Source organism: Cyanistes caeruleus, chromosome 1, assembly GCF_971803275.1.
Source record: "Cyanistes caeruleus chromosome 1, bCyaCae1.hap1.1, whole genome shotgun sequence".
Taxonomy (NCBI): Eukaryota; Metazoa; Chordata; class Aves; order Passeriformes; family Paridae; genus Cyanistes; species Cyanistes caeruleus.
This window is the reverse complement of record NC_141701.1, coordinates 113,305,437-113,327,692: the sequence shown is the minus strand read 5'-3', so window position 1 is coordinate 113,327,692 and position 22,256 is coordinate 113,305,437. Positions and strand designations below refer to the sequence as shown.

The window sequence follows — 22,256 nt, the reverse complement described above, 5'->3', positions numbered from 1 at the left end:
AGTAATTCCAGGCCTCTAACCAGGTAGAAAGTACATAACTCCTACCTCACATGGATGAATCCTTTAGTCATTTTGTCATATCTCTTTACAGCATTGAAAGGGAGAAAATGTTCTGTGATTCCAAAGACTCACACCCATCATCATGTGTTGGTTTTCTTTACTTCAAATGGCAAATACAAGCTTCACTAAGTGAGTTGAGGTGAAGAAGATTTGACTTTCTCCTGTAAGTTGGTATTTATGCCATGGATATTTTTAGCTCAAGTGTTATTCTTCAAAGACAAATTGTTTATGGTTAAAATGCTGATCTTACTTTATATTCTTTACCACTCTCCCCCATGCTGTTACTCACACATCTTTAAGCCTACCTTCATGTGACACTGTGAAAGGGCACAGAGGAAAACAAATCTGCTAGGCTACTTTACTATATGCTACCATAGCTGGATAAAATCTGCTCAAGATGGAAAATAAAGCAATTTTTTCCTGTTAAAATAAAAAAAATATGATATAGTAGAATGGGAAGAGGATTGGTTTTACCCATTCAAAATGTGATTTGTCCCACATAGAAGGTCTAACATTGCCAAGAAAAAAAAGAGACAAGAAGAAAGACATCCACTACTCAAGATTTTGCTAACATGTTTTAATCATTACAGAATGCAATGTTCTAAGCATATGCCAGAATCCATAATCACCATTAATCATAAATCTAAAGCACATTTAACAACAGTTATTGAAAAATACCTCTTGGTTCTTTGACTGAACACTTAAGAGAGACTGAAGGCTTTTTAGATCGGAATAATCCCTAGGAAAAAAAACACAACAGTGTATGTTAATAGTTACATTAAAGTATTTCCATAAGTGTAAAGAAGGTCAACAAGCAACAAAGCTACTGACAGAAAATAAAGTTTTCTAGCGTTGCCTGGTGTCCACATGTTGCACACAGAATAATTTACAGCTTCTCCATCATGCTTTAAATCAACAAAGGTGTAAATAAACTTTGTGACCAGAGTAACAGTTGTCATGTTTATACTGCATTTCAAATTGAAGCATTCTGCTTTGGCAGCCAGTGCAAATTCCACATGAGTCCTGCTGAAGTTCAAAGTAAAACGTCAGATATTATACCTCCTAGAGATCCCAGGAGGCTTCTTGTCTGTTGCTTTTTCTGTGCTCCTCAGCTTTTTGTCCTGATCAGGCATTGTGTATCACTATTATTATCATTATGGGGCTAAAAAATAATTTCCTTAAAAACAAAGTAGATAGAAAGAATTGTATCACTGCAGCAAGAGGAACGCATTTACTTAGAGAACCAACTGTTACTGCTTTTAGGGAAAAAAAACCAGCTTTGCCATTTTCTCAGCATGAAACCTTGGGCATTATATCAGGATATCCTCTGAAATTCCAGATATTAATAAGAAAACTATTAACCCAACATACAGAAACCTTGGTTTTACAACACATGTGTAGACAATACTGTCTTGCTCTTTCAAGTATTTTTTATTAGGATTTTTCCTCATCTTTCATCTTCTTGCCATTATTCCTCTCTGTGAATTGGCTGGTTATGTTACAGCAATGCTTACAGGCCAATATCAAGGTTGTTAACAACAAGCTGTTGTCCAGACAACAGAGAATATAATATTTATATCATCCAAATAAACAAGTCAAAGGAAGGGTAGAAAAAGGAGGAATCTGACAAAAAAAAATTAGACACAGTGAGCTGAGAAAGGTGATTCTCTCTACTCCACTCTTCTGAGATCTGAGACCCCACCAAGATTACTGCATCCAGCTCTGGGGTCCCCATCAAAAGGACAACAGGGACCTGTGGGAATGAGTCCAGAGGAGGGCAACAAAGAGGATCAGAGGGCTGGAGCAACTTCTCTCTGCTGAGAGAAGCTGAGAGAGGTACGGTTGTTCGGCCTGGAGAAAAGAAGGCTCCAGGGGGATATCAAGCAGCAATCCTGTAACTAAAAGGGCCTACAAAAGAGTTGTACAGGGACTTTTACATCAGCCTGTGGTGTTAGGACAAGGGATGGTGACTTCATGTTAAAAGAATTGAGGTTTTGATTACTTATTAGAAGGAAATTCTTTATTGTGAAGGTGATAAGGCAGTGGAACAGGTTGCCCAAAGAAGTTGTGGACACCCCATCCATGGAAGTGTTGAAGGTCAGGTTGGATGGGGCTGTGATCAGCTTAGTATATCATGACAGGTGCCTCTGACATGGCTTGGAACTTGATGATCTTAAGGTTCCTTCAACACAAACCATTCTATCACACAGTCTGACAAAGAACAACAAAAAATTTCATCAGTTTAAAATCTAGGTCTTCTGAATGCCTTATACCAAACCTACCTGCTGTCCTTGCAGTGGGACACACAGCTTCTTTCCACGGATGAGCAGAACTATACAGCATGGCCTCATCAGGGACATTACCATACATCAAATTCCTGCAGAAAAACATTCAGTCTATAGGTCTGACCTCCCACAAAAGCCCTGAGCTAGTCATTTGCACAGTACACAGCACCTGTTCACTGAAAATCTTCTGAAGCCCTTGAAGCATACAGAAAGACCTGGAAAGAGGATATTCAACAGGAATCTCTTGCTGCAACAAAAGCAGCTGTACTGATGCAGATCCTCCTCTGCGTGAAAAAAAGAGAAGGGTCAGGCACAGGCTGGGGCTGTCGAATTATCCTACAGCTGTAGCATATTGGAGAGCACTTTCAATTTAAAAACTAAGGATATAATACCACTGCCTGATCCTTTCTACCTAATTTACTGTTCACTGGACTGTTTGGATGTTTCTTTTGGTGTGTCTTTAACAGAATTTTCTGTAACGAAACTGATGGCCTCCTTTTCTTGCTGTGCAGTGTAAAATTTCTCTGCTACCGATTTTTATTTCTCCTCTTCATAAAGGCAAAGAAGAAGAAGAAGGAAACTGGTCATGAAACAAAAGCATTGAAAATTACCAGAAGTTGTTCCTTTCCAAATGAACATCAGAGTCATTTTTCCAGTTATACAATCTCACATCATTTTTCCAGTTATACAATCACAGAACTACCCAAAATGCAACTGTTGACAGTATGAACTCGTGCACTCTATTAAATCCCTCTCGGAAGTGGCCTGTAAGCCCAGTTCATCCATGTCTAGTCTTTTAAACAAACCTTTATCCTACCACAGGGAATTATTGATCTGCATCCACAAGAAACTTCTCTGCTCTCTTCCATGCATCTGCTCAAGATTATTAAAAAACAGCTCAGAAAACTTCTGTGGCACCAGTTATTACCAGGGAAGAAATATAAACAGGATTTGTTCTACCACTCGGCAGACAAAACTACTGAGTTCAGATTAAACTGATGCAGTTTGCTCAAAGCATTTATTTCCTTTGCTTCAAGAGCATTAAAAGTTAAGAGAAGCCACGTACATTGCTAAGCACATTAAGAATTCTCGGGAGTAAAAATTTCCATGTATTGTTTCAGTGATATTCTTATATCTTCTCCCCAACCCCAACCTTGTGGGATAGTACTGAGGCATGACATGTTGCAATAAGCACCTCACGTCTGCACAGTAGGAAATACTGTGAAACTCACAAATTGTCTACTTGACCATGAGTATGTGTGCATAAAGAACAGATTGCAACAAATTAAACACCAGCCAAACCACACACAAATATCTTGTCCATGAGCAAACAGAGTGAAGCGTTAAAGTTTTCAGCATCCTGTGAAATTCTTGGGTTAAATCTCCAAACCAGAAACAGCAGGATTCCCAGTATGGCTACGATTTCCACAACTGTTAGGTCTTTGTGATTATTTAGAACATTTTACAACTGTCAATCAACCTTGCTTTAGGGCTGCCATTCCAATTCTTTTGCTGTTTGCTCTACCTTGGTAAAGATGAAACAGAGGAATAGATGACAAATATTTTAAAGGTTTGTTGCCATTACAGATCTAAAAGTTCCTATACATAATCAAACCTGATAAACATAAAGCCAAACTCCCTTCGCTGCTGCTGAGAATGAAGGGACACTGGTCACTCAAGGATACAGCCCTCACCCAGCTCTGAGGACTCACCCTGAGGTTACCTCTCTCTTTCCTAGAGGCCAAGTCACCACAGGTCAGGAAGCCCTTCAAGAAAGGGGCCAGCTCTGGTCACAAACTGACCTTGCACTGACCTCTTTAGTCTGTTAACCCAATATAATCTCAGATGCACAGCTCACTGGATTGGGAAACCTGATTCATGTTACAAATAATCTCTCCTACTTTAGCCCTGATTATCTTGTCTCCAAAGTACTTCTACTGTACAAGGGCAGGGACAACATGCAGAAAGGAGGATTTATCCATGCAGCTTAGAGTGTTATGCCCTTCACCTAACTACAGAGATTAAACTAAATAATTAACAGTCAGCTGCCAGTGAAAATGGCTTTCCTCATTCCTTCCCTTCCCCTTTGGCTAGCAATTCTTCTCTACCTGTTCAGCGAATCTGACCCAAACCTGAGCCAGTTTAGAGAGCTAAACACACAGAAAAAATACACTTCCCTTTGCATTGTTACTTTCCTATCAATTTAGCTCGGTTGCAGTGCCTTGATGAGTGTCTCTGCTGACAGGGCAGGAATGCAGAGGTGTAAATGGATGGAGAAGAGCAGAAAGCCCTTCCATCAGTAGCCAGTCATTAAATCAGGTAGGTATTAGTAGCACCATGTCCCGAGTGAGGGGCAGACAAACAGAAACAACTCCATTGTCTTTCTATCATCAAGAAACATGACAGAAAACAGACATTAATATTCCCTTACTTGTTCTCATAGTTATTTGACTTTCTTGAATTCACTAAGTTCCCACCTCGTGTTTCTTCTTTACTCATGCCAGCAGAAATTTCCATGGAGCCAGGCTATTCACTGTCCTCACAACTATCCTCCTGCTATGACACCAGTCATAAGGAATGTATAAGAAACACACCAAACAACACTCAGTTGTGCCAGATAAAAACTGAAATCAGACACCTATTAAAGAACAGAGACATGTTGAAAGAAAAATGTCTTTACAGCACAGTCTCATTTAATTCCATTTAAGACAATGAAATTAGAGCAATAGTAATGCTATTCATTTTAATTGAAGATAATTACATTTAATTAGTTTTGTTGATTTAATTACATAGGAAGAGAGATGCATTCTGACAGCACTGGAATGAAGGCTAGGACAAGAAATGCTCCAAGAACCCTGTCAGAAATGAAAGAATCCACATGATGAGAAACAGAAGGCAAAGAAATTCCCCCAGACTTGATCTGTGACCCAGTGTAGTATCTGTCCCAGATGACATAAGCACATAAGCTTCAGAAGGTAAAAACAAGCCCCCAAACAAACAAAACCACAAAGAAGCATTGGAGGATTAATCAACCCCCATTGATTACAGTGTAATGGTCTCTTCAACAATAAGATGTCTCATATTCCTTATAATCTTTAGTAGCAATAACTACTGGATATGGATAGTTTGTAAGCCAACTAGTTGCTTGATTTTCTCCTAAACTCCTTTCTTAATTCCTCCAGTGGCCAAATTCCACTGTCTAATCATACAAAGGATAACAGGCTTAAGGTGGATAAAGAACCAGTAGATACATTTGCTTTAATAAGACTTTTGATGCTGTTCCTAGATAGGAATGTATCTAATACCAGAATCTGGGTCAGATGAAGGTCAGATGAAAATTCACTCCTTAAAAGAGCAGTTAGAAACATTCTATTGTCAAAACATAAATGGATTTCAAACATGGCCAAAATGAATGCAAAGGAAGCATCAAAGGCGATGAAAAATTCCTAAAAGGTATTTTTCTTTATCCAGTCTGTTGGGAAAAAAGGGAATTCTGGCTGACTTCCCCTCTTGATCTCAAAGAGCATGGCACTCATAATAGATCCTCAGTGATAGTCTGTTACCCTAGGAAATTGTATTGAAGAACCCACAGAGTCAATATTTGAAGAATAGTTCTTTCATTTTATTAACTGAATATGAAAACTTATTTTGTGTGGTTGCTACACACAAAAACTTCCACACACATATGTCTCAACCTTTAATAACTTTTTTAGAGATTCTCTAAAGGTTAATAAGTATAAGGTTCTTCCTATTTTCCTGACAAATGAAAACATTTAAGCTACTGCTGTTTTGGGGTTTGTTTGTCTTTTGCTGGTTTTTGTTTTCTCTGTACCACCTCAATCCATAACTGGCCAGGCCTATTCTCAGATTGCTGGGTCCACCAAATGGCAGTCTCTTGGTTTATTTCCAGAGCATAACTTTCCTCTCTTTCCTCTGCAGAGGTTGCCTAAATCCACCCTGTTAAACAGCAGTTCACATATGGAAGTAAAAAACAAAATAAATAAAAAAAAAAAAAAAAAAAAAAACCCAAAACAAAAACAAATACCACCACCACCCCCCCAAAAAACCCAACAAAACAAAACTCCGAAAACACTAAAAGAAAATTAATAATAGGGGATTTTTGAGGTCTAGTAAGCAGCTCAGTTCAGTATCAACTCGAGAAATGAGAATAACACATAGATCTTTGACGTTCACCCTCTCTACTCTCACTACCAAGCAGACCATTGTAGGGAATTATACCGCTATCACTTAGAGCCTTTGGGAATCACGAGATTATTCAATGCCTACTGAAAGCTCAGAGCTGGTCAAGTGCAGGGCTGTGGAGCACGTCGTGAAGTGGAACGGGAGGAGCATGGGAACATAGCATCGCCATCCCTATCCTTCCCTGCCCTCGACAGGGCTCGCCACCCGTTGCCTTGAGTTTCCCTGGGTTCCCGTCCCGTCCCTCCCGCTCCCCGCCGTGCCTCAGAGCCCCCCGCCCCGCCCCCTCCGCGCCGCGCGCCCGCCTCCGCTCCGCGGCCCGGCTACGGCGACGCCCGCTCCGCCGGGGCGGGACCCCTTAAGCCAATCGCCTCCTCTCTTCTTGGCCCGCCGGCCAATCGCGAGCCGCCGTGCTGCGCAGTGGGCACCGCTTCCGCCCGGCACCGTTGCCATGAGCACGGGGACGCCCCGGCTGGGCCCGCCCCGCAGGGCCCGACCCCAGCCCGGGGCAATAAAAACAGAAGTGGCCTGAATGGAGTCCAGGAGATTGTTTATTGCTTTTACCAACTTTCTGAAACGTTACAAAAGATATTTTTATTCTAGCAGTAATTAAAACAACACAAAGGCTGAATCTTTCACATTAAAGACAAGTCTGAGAGTTCGTGTTTTCTGTATAAACTGAATATCGATTCTACAGTTGGAATAATGTTTTCATTTGCTTTGGATTTGTTTATAAAGTAAGAAAACGTCACTGTAATTAGAAAAGCAGTCATAAAAAATTCGAACCATACAGTATGCAATCACATTTCAAATAAAGAATATTAAAATCAAAACTGCAGTTCAGCTGCAAAAGCTGAACCTGGAAGACACCTTTGCACAGGAGTATCAGTAACAATAGAAAGGAAATTACTAGAAATGATGTGTCTTTCCAATAAAATCATTTAGAAAAGTATCAATTTTCAAACTCATTCATTATTCCAAATAAATGTCAACAGATACTAAATCGAATATTAAAGAGTTTTTAGGTAAAGTTCAATGCCAACTACAAAGTCCTCTAAGTCTTCACTAAAAACATTATAAAATAAAATTGACAAACTTACTGAGCAGTTTGCTTTATTTATAGCACTACACTTATGCTGACTCAAAGCTGTGTGCATCTATAATCTTAAAATTTGCCATAAAATAAATTACTGTTGGTATAAACAAAGTATTTCCCACATTTTACTGTACTTGATAATTTTGTCCTAGATGAGTAATTAAAACATTACTAATCATACGAAAGCAAAGAGAAAACTAAGCTCGCTGTGGTGCTCGCCTGACAGATTACATATGTGAACTGAGAGTCATGAACAATTTACTTTATGATTTACACAACCTATGTACAAGACAAACCCTTTAGAGCGGTGCAGGCTCTGCGATGTGACACCCATTTGTTACAGAAATATTTTACAGCCTGTCGAACCTGCCTTTGCAAAGGGCATGAGTTAGGAAGTGACCGTATAAGGACAGAGATGCAGGTGAAGCTAATGATAACTTATGGGAGAACTTATATTAAATGAAGAAAAAATGGCCAAGATACTTGGTTGAAAAATATTCCAAAACCATTAGGGCACCAAGCTCTACCCTGACAGGTTTATGATGACAAACTTGGCAATTTGGAACATTTCACTGAACAACTGTATAAAATATTATGATATAGCTGCAAAATTAATCTAGGAGGAAACTGTTGTTAACTTGGGCATATGTAAACAGAATGAAAAACATGTCACTGTAATACATACGAAAATACTAAGAATGAGTTTTCTAGAATATAATTTAAACACAAAACTGCGTTTTAAATGATACATTTTAGATGATAATTTAAATGGAGTGGTCAAAATTAAGACCTACATTTAATGTAAACATCAATATTTATAAATAAATTAGAAAAAAAAGAAAAAAGGAAAAAGAAGAGAAAAAAAATGAAAGAGGGACTTCCTGAGGTGGCTCTGCAGCCAGGTACACAGTAGCACTAAGCTCCATTCCAGGAAACCAAGGCATCTATAAAAAGTGCAGGGCTGTTTATTTTCCTCTAAACTGTTGGAATGGAAATCCATTGGCGTTGTTTTTACAGGGCTTAAGCCCTATGGAAAAAAAAATCAGTGCACAGCAATTATCACTGCTCTTTTGCATCCATTAAGGCAAAACACGTATCTACATACAATAAACTACATCCTTAGCTGTCTTATTTTAATACTCTGTGTGATTTTAAAGCAGAGAAGTTGTAAAATGAGCTGTGAATCACTTAATCATACATTAGCAACAGAGATTTATGCACTTAATACCAGAACGTCTGCTGTTCATATGGCAACAAAGTGCAAGTGTAACTATTGCCCAAGAACACTGGAACTAAAGATCAATGCCAACTGGTTTGCCAAGTCATATTTCTGGCACTGACTAAAATATCTACATGATTAAATAAATACTGTGATTAGACTTGTGGGGCTTTGGTTTTGTTTCCTTTCAACTTTACTCAAAATATACCCACTTCCTGTAATATTGACCAAAACTTAACCATTCTGAAGTAGATGCCAAATGCAAGGTGTGCAGCATCATGGAACCCTGATTTCCAGCATTAAAGAGTCAGAAATCCAAGAGGCTTCTAGTAATTTTTTGGGTCTTTGGAAACTGTTGCAGGACTGTGAACACAAAGTGTAAAATACTACTGAGAGGACAGAAGTACTGTATTGTGGATGATGCTACATAAAATGCTCAAAACATCTCTTCCTTTCTTGATTCAGAGCAAGAGGTACTTAGTAGTCAACCACTGACATGCAGATAGTGGTGTTTGGGTTTTTTTTTTTAAATAATGTAGAAAGTTTTCAGAGACCATCTGTTGTAGCTTCATTGTTATCTCAGTTTGATCAGAGGGACCATGCGTTATTTTCTGAAAGAGCGCAAAGTCAAACTAAGGCACAAGCTACACTATTTATCTAAGAATGCAGGTCATTACACAGTATTGGTCAAACTGGTAATGCAAACCTCTCTTGCTTTGCCACTGACCTGAGCCCGTTATGACAGTTTGGATACCATTATTCATATTGCTGTACACTACGATTTCCTTTCTTTAAACTGTCTTCTTGGAAATCAGTAAAATTAAAAAAGGAAAGGGAAAAAATGTTAAATAATTGCATTACATTTAAAGGGAACAGTAACAGTCCATGTAATGTAAATATTTTTTTAATTGTTTCTATTTATTCTCACTGATTGCTTTATTTTTGTAATATACAATTACCCTCTCTACAGGTGACACTTGGCTGAAGAGCACCAAAATTCCACCTCAAGTGGCAGTTTCAGATAAAGTCTGCCCTCCTCCAGAATCAGCTCCTTTTGCAGTTGTTGAGAATTTTATCACTTGGTCCATGGTAAAACTCCCAACACTGCCAAAAGCAGAATTAAACAAACAGCATCTTCTAATATTAAATGAGCACAGATTCTAATTAAAACCATTGTAATGCATCCAGAAATGGCTAGTGGCAATTCAGAATGTAAAGAGATAACGTTGGAAATTAAAGCCCAAAAAAACTAAGACTTAAGGCAAAAAAATATTAAGAATGGAAACTGCGTGGGTAAGTGATCAAGATTTTCATTTATATATAAAATTCTCATTATTTCAAATATTATAATGCTAAACACTAGAACTCAAAAATGTAAGTACAATAAATGTACTGACTGCATCTTTATCCATGGAGTCCCCAAAAAATCCCATTTACTTTAATAAATGAATATTTATTTTTTCAATTCATCTGACATGATAGAAATTTATACTAATTAAAATAAATAAAGTGTTTAAAAATAAGTTGGTGTGCTATCATATATGCCCTTTACAACAGAGAGGATCAGAACTGTACATACAAATACCACAAGCAATTAGTAATCCGTAAAATAATACTGATCATAAACCTATTCCAGAATTGAGCTACAACTAATTTAATCAAATACACAGTAAATTTAAAAATTTATTAACCAAGAAATATATTTGATGAAGATATGAAATAACCTTAGAGCTGAGTAAATCAGACACTGAAAATCTATGGGAGAAAACATAAGCAAAAATAAGAAGAAATCAAGAGTATTGATGTGGTAAGTACTTATAATTTCCTATAGACCAATTGCTGCCTGTAAACCCAATTTATACTGTGTAAACGTGGAGTGTCCAGAATGGCAAATACTGACTCGGGATTGTAACTACCATTACTGCACTCATACTGCTACTGGACAATAATGAAAACGCAAGGGAATTCAAAAAAACAAAGAAAGCAGCACGCCCGGGAATTTAAATACATTTTAAGGCTTAACTAACCACCTGACTTAGGGCTCTAGGCCACTTCTGTAGAGTAGGAGAGACAGAATCCAGAAAACACTAATATGGAGTGGAGACATAAAACACAGTAGTTCTTGTCAACAGCACAGTAACATTTGTTCTATGAAACCACAAAAGAAGTATACCCTGCAAAAACAAACACTAATTGCCTGCATGGAAAACAAAACTTCTGTAGCGTACATTATAAACAGAGGTATTGCAAAATTTTAAGCAATGTGGACCAGTAATCATCAGCAAAAGCTGATGTAACTTTTATGCACATATTGATTATTGAAAATAATAAGCATTCATTACAGTCTTCCTATTTAAAAATGAAAATAGAATTTCCAATAAAATAAATAGCTGAAGTGTGATTACCATTCATCTTATTTGCTGGAAAAATCTTCACATTATGCAAGCATATCTACAGTGCCCTAAACAATGGCTGAAATTAAATATATGTTGCTCCTTAAACTGGAAATCACACTTCCATGGCATAATATCCTACAGTGATATATATATACACACAAATACACACAATTCCCATTGGTTCCATTCTATAAAGATGTTTCAGCATCCACATATCTCACAACATGTGAATTTTCCACTTCTATTTTCACACTTTCTGGTTTTTCAGGGCTGTTTGAAAACAAAGAAGAGAATATAAGGTCTGGCTCACTTTAGGAATGATTAAATTTCAAATGTTTTATACTTCACAATGAACACCAAGTTTTTACATAAGGATGATGTATGATGATGTATTATGACACGGCATTTCTATTACATTTTAGTAACTGTTAAATACTATTCACAGGAACAGTACAAACTTGAAAGAGAGAAAACAAATATCTCATTCATAAATACATGTTCAGTTCCACTGCTTTGATTGATTTGAAACTGTTCATGAAAAACATCTTTAGAAACAAACAAACAAACCAACCTCCAATACAGCCTGCAAAACTCTCTATGTAAAAATACTCAAAAATATGTAACAAGCAGTATTACTAATACTTCTTTATTCTTGGGCAGGGAAACCATCTGTTCACAAGAATGGGAGGACATTTCCTTTTGTTTAAAACCACACTTCCAACAACAGCAGAGGACAGTAAGAAACCTGTGGAAGTGTCCATTAAGTGAAGCAGAAGACCCTAAAGGCAAGTAAGTGGCACCTGAACAACTGACACTCCTAGGGACACCAACACTGAACTGTGTCTAACTGAAGGAGAATAAGAAATGTCCCAAGGTAGTTGGAAGTCACTAGAAGATGAAATGGATATAAGAGAGGTATAAGAGAGGGAGGATAAGTTTCAAAAGAGATGACACCTCTTTATAGTTGCTCTTTAAGGAAAAAAAAAATTAGAAATTCATGCAAAGAGAAAAATTCTGTATCTCCTTAGAAAATACAAGTGGTACTGGGACTCCACAGAGTCTGTAAACTACAATAAATGGCTGAGGTAGACAGAAAAGGCAATCTAGATCAATTCAGAAAAGGAAAAAAGATAGAAATTTATCTTTTAAAAAATATATTATTTTTAATAAATCATGCCAACCCACACAACATGTCATCTGGAATTATAAAAGACACACCTCCTTTGAACTGCATTAGTATTTGAATATAAATCTGAAAATAGCAATGCCTACAGAACCATTTTTACCACAGCATTAAATGTCTGTCTGTACCACCAGATGAAGACAGTTATGCAGAAAAACCTTAGTAGAACTGAAATGAGTAATTTACTGGAAATTACTTTTGAATGACCAGAAGCGACACCTCTGAATCTCAACGGGATGCAAAGAAAGTGTAGCAAATGCCTCAAAACAACAACCAATTGATTTAAGTCTCAAGAAGTCTGCCTTTCAACATTTTCCAGATTAATGTAGTATCAGATTGCCTGTTAAAAAGCTGCTTTCTGGCACCATTGGTTTTTATTTTCCATTTGTAGTTTTACCAAGCTTCCTACCAAGATGCATTTTTTACTGTACTAAGCTCAAGCAGGGTATGTTACGAAATCCAAGGGAAATGTCTTAGAGCAAAACGCAGTAAATAGATGGAATAATGAATACAAGGTTAAGCAAAACAAAAAACACTGCAAATTGGTCAGTAGCCTGATTTTCTAGAATTGCATATAATTCCATACTACCTTAACCTAATCGGTAAACAGGAAAGTGGGAGATGAAACAGTACTTACTAATAACTGCCTGAAAACCAAACCTAAACATCTTAATTCTTCTGGAAAAAGAAATACAGGCTTCAAAATATGTCTCCTAAAGCCTTAAACACCCAATGGCTATCAGATAATGCACTAGAATCATCCACAAATTCTGTCATGGCCTTTTGAGAATTTAGCAAGAAAGAAAACAATATATTAAATAAGGAAGGTATACTGACACACATACTCTCTTATCTCTTTAATACCTCTATTAATTGTCTTCTTGATGGTTTTGCTCATGTGGTACTCAAGTTTTTGAAATTTTTAATTAAACATGTGCTTAACATTTTTTAAATGTTTAAACAATACAGCCTAGACATTCACTGGAAATGATGCCTGCACTCACGAGTCTCTTAAGCTTTTCCAATATACCTCAAAGTTCTTTTGGTCTCCTTTACCCTTGGCTGACTTGCTGTCTGGCCAAAACAAAGCATATTTCCATGCCTAGTTTGGAGCAATGCACATGGTGAACAGACAGATGATATACAAGTGCTAAGTCACTACTAGTGTTTCCAGCAGTACCTGAGATGGGCTTGGACAGAGCCATGAACAGAGTAGGAACACACCAGCCCTGGACAGAGTATGAACACTCCCTCCTTGCTATGAACACTTTTACTGAGATGTAATTTTATACAAAACCTGACAATTTTGTGTTTCTGAAATATGCCTTCCTCTGACAGAATTGGCTAAAAGGGATCAACCAATAGAAGATGTACACAACAGACAACAGGATTGCTTAGGTTTAGTTTTCTGAGGCAAATATGCCCATTCTCCCCTTTCCTTCATAAAAACTACTAAGCTATAGCTGCATGGATGTGGAGCAGTCCACAGATACCAGTCCCTATAAATTACAAGCCTTTCAGGAAGCAGGGGATATTCTGCATAAATATTCATGTTTTGGCTTGTTTCCCTAGACAGATTCAGCCAGACAGTAAAGAAATTAGGATACACATACACAGAATCACACAGCAGAGTGATTCATCACACTCAGCCTTTGTTCTTTGATGGGGAGCTCACAGAGGAGAAAGACTACTGGCCAGCATAGACAATGCATGTCATCTCAGAGGGAATGTTCACAGCCTGAGGACTCATAATCTGTCCAGGTACTTCATCCAAGTATATTTCATATTCAGTGAAGATAGTATTTGAGACAGGTTTAATTTTTAGATATTAAAAATCAGTCAAGGAAAAACAATCCAAGCAATGCACTCACCCACAAAAACAGGGCATATCCTAGAGCAGTACAAAGCAACAATGAAAGTGCTGGACTTACCTTTTATTCCCAGTGGAATTTGTATTATTGAGGATCAAACCACTCCCATGCTCATGTACACTCTAGTATTTAGAAATCCTAAGCTCATCAGAGTAGTAAACACTTGTATTAAATAAATAAATTGTAATTTTAAAATTACTATTTAAAATAATGCATTTAATAAAAGAGTAATAAAATAATTCCTTATAGAAACTGATAAACTTCAGAGTAAAGAGAAAAAATTAAATTCAAATTCTTCTAAAGTAAGAAGTCAGTAACTCAGATTTATGAACCACATATACTCATATTTTATGATACATTTCAATAAATACAAGTACAGCTGCTAAAGACAAGACAATAGTTAGAAAAGGCGTGAGTAATTATAGCTACCTCAGGTTAGCTCTGGTTACTTTGGCATTCTCAGTACTCATGGCAAGAGCCTTCCACTGTGCAGTTTTGGCCATTTCGTCTGATATGTTTACAACTGAGGGATCAATGCTAAAGAACAAACATACTTTCTGGTTAGTATTCAGTTCCTTGCAACGCTGCTATACTTACTGTCACTCATCATTTACATCAGTTGTGCCTTCTTTCAATATTTACACAGCCACAAATTGAGTTATCACTTAAAAGTAATCTCTTAAAAGTATACTTCAACAAAAACCTGAAAATTTAACTCACTAGCACTATCATAATTACATAGCATCTCAAAACAGTTTTTCACATAAATACCAGTAAGATATTGAGAATACTTGAGAGGTAACCCATACCTAATTTCAGAAAACTATTTTGCATGCCCAGAAATAATGAATTGAATCACACAGTTGTGCTAAGGCTTTCATGAATCAGTTAATCTAAGAGTCTTCTAGGAAATAATCAAGGGGAAAAAGAGCACAGGTTAATAGAATTTTTAAAAATCAGGTGATATTTGAAACTATTAAAAATCTAGAAATTTCAATCATCTTGACAGATTTTTTTTTTCCTCTAAAGCCTTATTAGCTATTTTGCAAGGTTCTTTTGACAGATCATCCCCCTCCCAAGTGCTGCAGAAGTTTACCCTCACAGATGAAGAAATTTTAAAGCCTATTTCTGTTTTTGTCCTACACACAGTTACATATTATAGTTACAGCAAACTTAAGTGTTGCCTGTAGGTCTGTTTTCTGTTCTGTTCTATAGGTAAGCTTCAGAATCTACCCCAGGTCACCTGTAAGTTTTTCAAATGGCAGAAAAAACTTTCAAAGCCATTTTTCCTCAGGGATCCCCAGAAGACATATAAGGCAGCATAATACACACTAAACACACGCACACAGTTGATGAAATCACAGCTTTATGGTGGAGAGCAATTAGCAACTCAAATGTTTTTTTAAAAAGCTTTAGCATTTTCATTTGAGTTCCTTAAGTCTTATTACGCCTGCTCTCAGAATAGACAACAGCACGCAGCAGGAATATCTGTCTCATCCAAATTTCTGCTGTTCCCAACTCTCATCAGTGCATGCCTCGTACTACCCTAGATCCATAGGAAGGCAAATTTTAACCTAGGAACCATTAGACTTAGAGAGGAAAAGAAAACTTGTAAGATATTTATCTGTCACATCTTCAGGTTGTGTTAGAACAGTAGGGAATACCTGACAACTCAGCTAAATATAACCCCAGTAAGGGAGACACCAGCTGAGACAAAATGCCTACCCCAAAGCTGAAAGAGTTTCCATGACTGAAATTCCAGTACTTCCTTTTCTGGAATATTTATCTAACATTTATGTTCAGAAAATAACCTTTTAAAATAAAAAGGGTTGCCTGTATAACGGGTTCTTTGTACCACAGAAATGACGAGTTTAGCCCTCACTTAGGTAAACCAAATAATTACACACTTAGATTTCTTCTGAAAAAACCCAAGTGGCTGGCAAACACATGGCTCAACTGATGCTATTAGTTGCTTAATGCTCAGTATTTCATGCACAGTAGCACACAAGTATTCCATAGAAACTGACCAAGGACGCTTCTTCACCTTTAGTGCAGATGGTCGAAATTGAGTCATCTGATCTGTTCAAGATGGTCATGTAAATTTATAATTAAGATGCAGTTTTAAAGAACAACACAATATAGAAATACTAATGTAGCACCATGAGATATATCTTCATATTTCCTAATCACAGATAAGTTACTAGCTTGGGGGGAAAAATTTATTTCAACTCATACACAACCAACTTAATATAAAGCAAATTACAGCCTCTGATGAAAGAGCTTTTAAACACATGCATTATTTTTTACCTGTACTTCAGGGCTTTTACAGGAAAATCCAGATTTGCTTCTCCATATGCAAGGTGTACACTGTCATTTTCTGAAAACATTCTCTCTGCTTCCTGTAAATTCCAAGTAAGAAGTTTGTCAAATTAATAATGTAGCAGAGAGCACAGTAGCATCTTAAGTTATTCAGTTATTATCTCAAGTTATTCTGGTTATATGACAGGTATTCCAAAGAGGTAAGAGGCACTTCTGTGTAGGTGCCGCAGCTGAATGCAGGAGACAGTGTTTATGACCTTTCCTCTTAGAAGTGTTTTATTAAGGAAGGGGACATGGGAGACTGGGGAAGGAGGATGTTACAAGCTTCACAAGGAGTTCATCTAGGTGGTGTACAGCGAGGCAGGACTTGTATGAAGAAGTTACAGAAGCTACATTACTGCATTATAGGTAAGTAGCAGTTAAACTTAATGACTGCTCCACAAACATGCAGAGCAAAATGTCCCTGATATTATGAACACTTTTGTGACTAATTTAAGCAGAATTAAGAAATCCTACTCCACCACTTCCCTCTCCTTCTTCTTTCTCTGCATTTTCTTTTATTGTAATCTGATGAAGGACAAAAAACCCAACATTTTTGTGCTAATAGCTGCTTTTTTTCACTTTGCTTGAAAATTTTGATCACAAATAAGAATCATAGTTCATAATAGCATAACTGAAATACTTCTGTTCTGCTAGTAAAGAACTTCATCTCATTAGTGAACAATGTCAAAATGTGTATCAGGTATATAAGGTCATATGCTTAGGTCACATAAAATTCTTTTAAATTGCATGAAGTATTTCCTAGAAATTTACAACATGCTCAGTTTGATTGTTTTCACACCTACTTCTTTCTCTTTTATCTTTTCGTCATCTTCTGTCTTCTTTTTACTTTCTGGCATAAGATCATCAAGCCAGCTAAGCTCTCTTTTGGTGAAACATAAATCCATGAGCTTGCGAATGAACACTAATGCTAGAACCTAAAGGGAATCACAGACAAAATACTTCATATTAAACTATTCAAATGAACAAAAATGCACAAACAGTTTGAAAACACTCAGAAACTGTAACTGAAGCTCTTTTCTCTAGTATTAGATTTTATCTTACCCCAAAGACAAATAATTTCCACTTTCAATAGCTAATCACAACTGAATTGCTTTTTGTTTCTTTCCCACTCCCTCCTTTCTTAAAGGCAGCAAACATCTTCTGAAGAGACACTGAGTAATACTGTAGTAGTCTTGTACAAAAATTATTAACTGGCAAACTAGAAAACTTACCATCATAGGGAAAACAACAGCAGCTGCAGAGGCTTTAATCACCCACAACAGAACTAGACAAGTGAGCTGAACAACTGTAAAGATATGGACCTTCCAGAGTGGCACATAACGTAGATAAATCAGGTCAGGCTGATGTTTGGCAGGCATTCCAAACAGTTTTATACGATCAAAAAACTGCATGGAAAATAAGATCATTCTTCAGTTAATTTTTTTTTTGCCTCTTCTGAAGAAAATAATCCTTTTTAGGGGGCTACAGAATTGTAAGATAATCCCAAATAAAATACTAATGAAAGACAGTGAACATTCAAGGGGGTGGAAATAGGGGTTGTTTTGCAGGTGTTTTCTTTCCCCCTCCCTCAACAAAAAAGTAAAAAATTCCAGAATATTTCAGAAAATTTGTTTCTTAGGTACACTACTGAAAGAATAAATAAAAGAGAACTGACAAGTGAAGACAATATTGTAAGAACCAATACCTGAACATGGTGCTCAGGAAATTATCCTACATGCTATTCAGACAATATGGAACAACTTTATTTTAGCTCACATAATGTAGGGTGTTACAGTTTCCTTTTAATTCAGTGTTAAACAAAAGCAAACTGCTCATTAACATCAGACTTTACCTGAATGCCTTTTAATGAAGATACTCCCATGTAAAGAAAGACACCATACAGAACTGGCATTGGAATAAACTAGGGAGGAAAAAACACCCACAGTTAAATGCACAGACCAAGCTATTTTTCACTTTATATTTTGCTTAAGTGAAATGGGGGCCTCTATTTAAAAGAATTCATATGTGTGATTGAGCAGCAAAATAATCTAGAACAAGGCTATCACCAGGATAAAAAAGTAATTCTGCACTGACTGCCCATTCTTTTAATTTTGTAGGTTGCAACCAAAATTTCTACTCATGCTAAATATAGTGCTTTATGTTGCTATTTGATAGGAACTAAGTCAAGACTACTGTATTCTGTACAACTTCATGAAACTGCAGTATTAAGCTTTCCTTTTGAACACTTGCATATCTGGAGCAGAGAATACAAAACCCTCACGATACCTACGGAGCTATGAAAATCTGCTAATCATTCAAAGCAAAGTTTTGCTCCAATAAGAAGAAAAATTTAAAGCTTATTAAACATAATGTTTATAATAATTTAAATTTTGAGATATAATAGACAGTGTATATGATTCTGTACAGTGTGACTTTATATTTTATATAATTTAAAGTTTATTAAGATAATGAAGTTGTCCACTGATTTCAATGGCACTTGCATCAAACCTCTGCAGTGAAGCCTTCTTTGCTCTTGAATTCATTAAGCATTCAAGTAAAGGACAGCCAAGACACAATGTGAAATCTTAATAAAAACTTCTGCTATCAAGACTGAACAAAAACCTTTATTTAAACAGTGTGAAATAAAACTATGCCTTAGGGATTCATTAGCGTGTGTGTGTGTGTGTGGCTAATGTCTTCACCGTAAATTCTGTAATTCGATATAGTATCTTCTACTGCATTAAATCAGTATAAATCCACACATGGAACAAAAGCACAGCAACTGACAGATGCAAGGCTTTGTTCTCCTTATTTCTTTTGAACACTAACAGTCATTCACACTGATAAAGTAAACCATTTCTTTAAAGAGCAAAGAGTAATAATTCCATTCCAATTACCCTGGGTCGATAGAACAAGAAGTATTTGTTTCTAAGAAAAAAAAGTTAAAATATGTGGTTTAAAACACTTTGCTTCAGCAACCAGCACTTTTAATTTCTTCTTTTGAGCAACAATAAATCTATTTCAGTGTTTCTGCTTTTGATTCAGATTATTCGCATTATATAACAGAGCTCGTGGTAACATTTTAATGAGAGATTGTTAAATCTGAATACTTAATTTTAGTAACTGCTATGGCCTTATTCTTTTCAGACCTTTACACTCTTTAATACTCATACAAATGGTCAACTATTTAAAATTTATAAAACATAACTACTTATTAAACTATAGCTGCATGTTTACAGGATTATTCTTTCCCATTATCTAAATTTGAGAAGTTATATTTCTTATGAAATTACTGGAGATCTGTCTTTGTTTAAACAGATTTTTACAAAGTTCTTTAGCAACACCAGCAGTTATGCAATATCTGTGTTTCTGGCAACAAAAAGATAAGTTCTTTCATTTCTCCTTTTAACTACTGGATTTGAAACAACAAAGCAGAACCTGAACAGATTTTAATAAATCTGAGCAAAAAACCAACTGAACTAAGCAATTTTCTTCCAATAGAGGCTTTGAAAGGACACTCTGGACATAAATTAAGAGATAAAGTGTAATCTGATGCTACAACTCAACCTGCTTCATCACCATTACACTGTGATGATGCATAAAATAATCTTGACACTAAAAATTACATGAAGTTTAGTAAGCTAAAGAATAAGAAGTGAAAAATGTTATTTCTCCCTTTTAAAGCAAAGTTTCTGTTCCTTCTGCTACACTGTATTACTTCTACTCAACTTTACTTCTTTATCACAATCTTTTTTGCTCTTCATTTATGCACTCACATAAAAACTGCAGTCTTTAGGTAACATGAAACCAAGAAACTAAAAAAGAGCTGACCAGAAAATCAGGTAACACAGGAAAAGGTTGCCTTCTTCACTTCTCACTACATTCCTAGCTTTCTCAGATTTCATTCTCTTGCATCCTTCCATATTGCTTCTATTCAACTAACATCTGTTGCTAAAAAAGCAATTTGAGATCAAGTCCAGGCATATCTTACTTAACAGAACTTTCCCTCATTATGAAATGTTAAATCACAACATCAAGATCAAAAGCATTAAGAAAATATTTTGGAAAAAACCATCTTTTACCTTTAACACAGAGGTCATGGACACTGACATCCCCATCAGCACAAAAATCATCAATCCTGTCACTCTCTGCTCCCGGATCCCCAAAAACTTTGGTTGTTCTCCTGGTGCTGAGCATTCAGATTCAACTTTCAGGCTGTTAACATGACTTATAGACAGGACAGTTGCAGCAACATACCACGGTAAGCCCATGAGAGAACATATTCCCAACATAATACCAACCATGAGCAGATCAAGATGATAACCACAGCCTTTCTGTAAAATTAAGCAAACAGATAACTTGAAAAACTTTCTACTTATATGATATCATATTTCTAACTCAGCAGGTGAATAACTTACAACTACAAAAGTCAGATAATTTGAGAGTATCCACAAAAGTATATTTGTTCTTGATTAGTCAATTTATATGCATATTTAGCAGCTGATGGCAATTTCACAAATTTGGAGAATTAATCTGATTTCAAGTAAATCTGACTTACACAACATTAGACTTCTGTAAAAATTACTTTTACCTTCAGTTTATGCTCTTTCCTGTTTATAATAACGGCTGTTATTTGTTGATCCATGAAAATGAGAATGGTACAGAGTAAAGCAGGAAGAGCAGCAATCAAGAGTGTCCACCAAGGATTGCCTCCAAGAGGATCTATGAACCATCCTCGGTCTTTTCGGGTGGGCTGAAAGTGAAAAAAAAACCCCATCAACAATGAAAATTAAATGACTAAAACAGAATGCAGATTTTATCACCACAGTTTCAATGCATAACAGATCAGTCTCATAAGCACATATTTAGGTTGTTATCCAATGCTTTGACCAAAAGACTGATTTAGCTGTTACAGGTGAACATGACATTTATATGGAAAAAATTAAAACAAATCCATTCAATTTTTCAGAATATCAATTGTACAAATATCAAATTTGCACAAAAGAATACTTCCCTTTTTCCATAATTTCTTCTGTCAGATGAGACATACATCCAAAACAGAAAAGAGAAACTACTTGATCAACAACATTGTAATCAAAAAAGAGAAATTTCTGTTTCTATACAACTCGATTGTTCTACTGTTCATAAAACTGCAAGTATTTTAAAAGTTACGTTTTTCAAAAGGTTTTGTGTCTTACTTCAAACTTCTCTGGAACCTGAAGCTTAGGAGAAGGTACTCCTACAAGATAGTCAATCAAAACCATGATTACTATGGTCAGAAATACTGCGAAGTCACTGATGGTGGAACGCACCTATAAAAAAAAAAAAAAGACTCATGTTAAGTCGTACTTTTTCACCATTGTAATTTGCATGTGTAGAAAGATGGTTTTTCTCCCCTATAAAAAGTATAAATTTATTTATATCATACAACACCACTGAACATTATCTGTTTTTTCTTGTTACTTTAAAATTTAAGCTGCCTGCCAGCATAGTATGAAGTTGCAGAAGACAAGTATTTTGTACAGCTGTTCACTCATTTAAAAGTGGTCTACTGCAAGAGGCAAATTACTTCAAACAACTCCATC

At 36.3% G+C, this 22,256-nt stretch overlaps 2 protein-coding genes across 17 annotated transcripts in view; both read right to left on the bottom strand.

Annotated features, from left to right (window-relative positions):
• Positions 1–1,225, bottom strand: part of NEK10 (NIMA related kinase 10) — a 68,472-nt gene extending 67,247 nt beyond the window's left edge. Inside the window, 2 exon segments of the mRNA XM_086852871.1 lie at positions 739–799; positions 1,120–1,225. Of these exon segments, the coding sequence (XP_086708997.1) occupies positions 739–799; positions 1,120–1,193 (135 nt within the window). The 5' untranslated portion in view covers positions 1,194–1,225.
• A 3,551-nt stretch (positions 1,226–4,776) lies between these two features.
• Positions 4,777–22,256, bottom strand: part of SLC4A7 (solute carrier family 4 member 7) — a 95,496-nt gene continuing 78,016 nt past the window's right edge. For 11 of the 16 annotated variants that reach the window (XM_086851013.1, XM_086851024.1, XM_086851001.1 and 8 more), the window contains 9 exons: positions 21,870–21,983; positions 21,263–21,424; positions 20,754–21,005; positions 18,524–18,592; positions 17,904–18,077; positions 17,475–17,606; positions 16,618–16,709; positions 14,740–14,847; positions 7,079–11,526 (listed from right to left, as the gene is read on the bottom strand). In XM_086851013.1, the coding sequence (XP_086707139.1) occupies positions 11,445–11,526; positions 14,740–14,847; positions 16,618–16,709; positions 17,475–17,606; positions 17,904–18,077; positions 18,524–18,592; positions 20,754–21,005; positions 21,263–21,424; positions 21,870–21,983 (1,185 nt within the window). In that variant the 3' untranslated portion in view covers positions 7,079–11,444. Of the gene's footprint in view, positions 4,984–7,078; positions 11,527–14,739; positions 14,848–16,337; positions 16,390–16,617; positions 16,710–17,474; positions 17,607–17,903; positions 18,078–18,523; positions 18,593–20,753; positions 21,006–21,262; positions 21,425–21,869; positions 21,984–22,256 lie in introns of those variants that run through there. The other 5 variants (XM_086851045.1, XM_086850993.1, XM_086851035.1 and 2 more) reach the window with 3 other exon arrangements.